The 5000-nt window shown below is 41.1% G+C and overlaps 1 protein-coding gene across 1 annotated transcript in view; it reads left to right on the top strand.

The window, feature by feature from the left end:
- Nucleotides 1-1410: 1410 nt before the first annotated feature.
- Nucleotides 1411-5000, top strand: part of LOC311122405 (protein kinase C beta type-like) — a gene marked incomplete at its 3' end in the record, with an annotated part of 15193 nt that continues 11603 nt past the window's right edge. The window contains exons 1-2 of the mRNA XM_084196767.1: nucleotides 1411-1492; nucleotides 3275-3337. Of these exons, the coding sequence (XP_084052893.1) occupies nucleotides 1419-1492; nucleotides 3275-3337 (137 nt within the window). The remainder of the gene's footprint in view (nucleotides 1493-3274; nucleotides 3338-5000) is intronic.

The following is a 5000-nucleotide window of genomic DNA, read 5'->3' on the forward strand; positions in this document are numbered from 1 at the left end:
CATGGCCCCGTCCATCGTCCCTTTGATGCGGTGAAGTTGTCTGTCCCTGTCCTGTCCCCTTAGCAGAAAAAGACCCCCAAAGCATAATGTTTCCACCTCCATGTTTGACGATGGGGATGGTGTTCTTGGGGTCATAGGCAGCATTCCTCCTCCTCCAAACACGGCGAGTTGAGTTGATGCCAAAGAACTCCATTTGGGTCTCATCTGACCACAACACTTTCACCCAGTTCTCCTCTGAATCATTCAGATGTTCATTGGCAAACTTCAGACGGCCCTGTATATGTGCTTTCTTGAGCAGGGGGACCTTGCGGGCGCTGCAGGATTTCAGTCCTTCACGGCGTAGTGTGTTACCAATTGTTTTCTTGGTGACTATGGTCCCAGCTGCCTTGAGATCATTGACAAGATCCTCCTGTGTAGTTCTGGGCTGATTCCTCACCGTTCTCATGATCATTGCAGCTCCACGTGGTGAGATCTTGCATGGAGCCCCAGGCCGAGGAGATTGACAGTTATTTTGTGTTTCTTCCATTTGCGAATAATCGCACCAACTGTTGTCACCTTCTCACCAAGCTGCTTGGCGATGGTCTTGTAGCCCATTCCAGCCTTGTGTAGGTCTACAATCTTGTCCCTGACATCCTTGGAGAGCTCTTTGGTCTTGGCCATGGTGGAGAGTTTGGAATCTGATTGATTGATTGCTTCTGTGGACAGGTGTCTTTATACAGGTAACTAGCTGAGATTAGGAGCACTTCCTTTAAGAGTGTGCTCCTAATCTCAGCTCGTTACCTGTATAAAAGACACCTGGGAGCCAGAAATCTTTCTGATTGAGAGGGGGTCAGATACTTATTTCCCTCATTAAAATGCAAATCAATTTATAACATTTTTGACATGCGTTTTTCTGGATTTTTTTGTTGTTATTCTGTCTCTCACTGTTCAAATAAACCTACCATTAAAATTATAGACTGATCATTTCTTGTCAGTGGGCAAACGTACAAAATCAGCAGGGGATCAAATATTTTTGTCCCTCACTGTTACCACACACAAACACACCACACCACACACACACACACACACACACACACACACACTACACATTCCGCACACTCTCTCTCTCTCTCTCTCTCTCTCCTCTCTCTCTCTCTCTCTCTCTCTCTCTCTCTCTCTCCCCAGAACAGGTTATATTTTGTGATGGAGTATCTCTCTCTCTCCATCTCTCTCTCTCTCTCTCTCTCTGTCTCTCTCTCTCTCTCTCTCTCTGTCTCTCTCTGTCTCTCTCTCTCTCTCTCTCTCTGTCTCTCTCTCTCTCTCTCTCTCTCTCTCTCTCTCTCTCTCTCTCTCTCGTCTCTCTCTCTCTCTCTGTCTCTCTCTCTCTCTCTCTCTCTCTCTCTCTCTCTCTCTCCTCTCAGGACAGATTATATTTTGTGATGGAGTATATCAACGGAGGAGACCTCATGTATCAGATCCAGCATGTCGGCAAGTTCAAGGAACCCCACGCTGTGTGAGTACACACACACACACACACACACACACACACACACACACACACACACACACACACACACACACACACACACACACACACACACACACACACACACACACACACACACACACACACACACACACTGTGTGAGTTTATGGAGTATATAGGCCCATTCCCAAATCGAGCCCTAAGCATAAATCAAATCAGTGTAAAAAATAATAATACTTAATACAATAAGTCATAGGAGTAGTAGAAAAAGAAAGAAGAAATTAAATATCTAATCATATATAATAATATCTAATATCTAATAATATTTCATATCTAATAATATCTAATCATATCTAATATCTAATAATATATAATATCTAATCATATCTAATATCTAATCATATATAATATCTAATATATAATATCTAATAATATCTAATATCTAATCATATCTAATATATCTCATATCTAATAATATCTAATCATATCTAATATCTAATAATATGTAATATCTAATCATATCTAATATCTAATATCTAATATCTAATAATATCTCATATCTAATCATATCTAATATCTAATATCTAATAATATCTAATATCTAATCATATCTAATCATATCTAATATCTAATCATATCTAATATCTAATCATATCTAATAATATCTAATATCTAATCATATCTAATCATGTCTAATAGCTAATATCTAATAATATCTAATAATATCTAATAATATCTAATAATATCTAATAATATCAAATATCTCATATCTAATCTATCTAATAATATATAATCATATCTATTATCTAATAATATCTAATATCTAATAATATCTAATAATATCTAAAACGAATAAGAATATACAGTATAGACTATGAAATGTGCTGAAGTGAGGAGTGACTGTGTGTGTGTTTGTGTTTCAAGTTGTATTAGTCGTATGTACTCGTGAAACTACCTCTAACTTCCATCATACTGGATGCAGAGACATAAACATGGTATCCATGAGTTCATCCCGTGAGTCATCTGACTCTGGGAAAGTAGATACGTTTTTCAAGTTGTATTAGTCGTATGTACGGGAAGCACATGGTATACACCGTCCAATGAAATGCTTACTGCAGGGTTCTTCTGGACAATGGAACAACAACAATAATAAATATTAAAATATAATAACAGGAACACAAAGTAAATGGATCAGCAGAACAGAATAAACATTTTAGCATCAGTATAATACAGGAAGGAACCATTTATAGTCCAATATTTACACCTGTTTTGGGGAGGAGGGGGACGGGGCAGTGTATAAACTGAACAGTATAATAAGAGTCTGGTAGCAGCAGTTGTGATGTGTCTCTCTGTCTCTCTCTGTCTCTCTCTGTCTCTGTCTCTCTCTCTCTCTCTCTCTCTCTCTCTCTCTCTGTCTCTCTCTCTCTCTCTCTCTCTCTCTCTCTCTCTCTCTCTCTCTGTCTCTCTCTCGCTCTGTCTCGCTCTCTCTCTCTCTCTCTCTCTCTCTCTCTCTCTCTCTCTCTCTCTCTCTCTCTCTCTCTCTCTCTCTCTCTCTCTCTGTCTCAGTCTCTCTCTCTCTCTCTCTCTCTCTGTCTCTCTCTCTCTTCTCTCTCTCTCTCTCTCTCTCTTCTCTCTCTCTCTCTCCTCTCTCTCTCTCTCTCTCTCTCTCTCTCTCTCTCTCTTCTCTCTCTCTCTCTCTCTCTCTCTCTCTCTCTCTCTCTCTCTCTCTCTCTCTCTCCTCTCTCTCTCTCTCTCTCTCTCTCTTCTCTCTCTCTCTCTTCTCTCTCTCTCTCTCTCTCTCTCTCTCAGGTTCTACGCAGCAGAGATTGCCATAGGACTGTTCTTCCTCCATCTGAAAGGAATCATCTACAGGTGAGTCTCCAAGTCTTCTCAGACAAAGATACTGATCACGCCAACATCCAGAGTTTGACAGAGAGGAGTACTCCCGACCCTTCTCTCTGTGCTTTGAATTGGTGTAGAGTGCAGAGAGAAGTACTCCTGACTGAGTTAGTCTGTCACACAACTGTTTGTGAATGGGCGCTACGGTTACAATACAATACATACTTGTTTTATTGGGTCCGCAACACAGTGGTCTAAAACTCCTGGTTAGTAGGCCATATTGGTCAAGTCACATTAATGCTGGCTTATAAAGTGATAGGTCATTTTTCTAAAATGGATGTTATCTATGTTTGTGAAGCGTATGATCAATCAGTCAATCGGTGAGCATGCAAAAAACAAACACACTGAAAGAAACAATTCAAAAAAAAAAAAAATCTACCCGCAATAGAGCATGCTGGAAATATGATAATGATGGGCGGGGTTTTTGAGAGTGTTTGATGATTGCAATGTACCATTTATACTAGATTATCCACACATGTACCCTACAAGGTAGCGAACAGCACCATGTGACATTACAGGTGTACCTCTGAAGGTAGTGAACAGCACCATGTGACATTATAGGTGTACCCTAAAAGGTAGTGAACAGCACCATGTGACATTATAGGTGTACCCTAAAAGGTAGTGAACAGCACCATGTGACATTATAGGTGTACCTCTGAAGGTAGTGAACAGCACCATGTGACATTATAGGTGTACCTCTGAAGGTAGTGAACAGCACCATGTGACATTATAGGTGTATCTCTGAAGGTAGTGAACAGCACCATGTGACATTATAGGTGTACCTCTGAAGGTAGCGGACAGCACCTCTGAAGGTAGCGAACGGCACCATGTGACATTATAGGTGTACCTCTGAAGGTAGTGAACAGCACCATGTGACATTATAGGTGTATCTCTGAAGGTAGTGAACAGCACCATGTGACATTATAGGTGTATCTCTGAAGGTAGTGAACAGCACCATGTGACATTATAGGTGTACCCTACAAGGTAGCGAACGGCACCGTGTGACATTATAGGTGTATCTCTGAAGGTAGCGAACAGCACCATGTGACATTATAGGTGTATCTCTGAAGGTAGTGAACAGCACCATGTGACATTATAGGTGTATCTCTGAAGGTAGTGAACAGCACCATGTGACATTATAGGTGTACCTCTGAAGGTAGTGAACAGCACCATGTGACATTATAGGTGTACCTCTGAAGGTAGCGGACAGCACCATGTGACATTATAGGTGTATCTCTGAAGGTAGTGAACAGCACCATGTGACATTATAGGTGTATCTCTGAAGGTAGTGAACAGCACCGTGTGACATTATAGGTGTACCTCTGAAGGTAGTGAACAGCACCATGTGACATTATAGGTGTACCTCTGAAGGTAGTGAACAGCACCATGTGACATTATAGGTGTATCTCTGAAGGTAGTGAACAGCACCATGTGACATAGCACACAGCACACAGCTCGGAAACCCATGCATACCCCACAAGACATGCCACCAGAGGTCTCTTCACAGTCCCCAAGTCCAGAACGGACAATGGGAGGCGCACAGTACTACATAGAGCCATGACTACATGGAACTCTATTCCATCTCTTGTTTTATATTTAATGTAAGTGCCTTAATGTGTTTGGACCCCAGGAAGAG

This window comes from Coregonus lavaretus, assembly GCF_964263955.1.
Source record: "Coregonus lavaretus genome assembly, contig: HAP1_SCAFFOLD_8882, whole genome shotgun sequence".
Classification (NCBI taxonomy): domain Eukaryota; kingdom Metazoa; phylum Chordata; class Actinopteri; order Salmoniformes; family Salmonidae; genus Coregonus; species Coregonus lavaretus.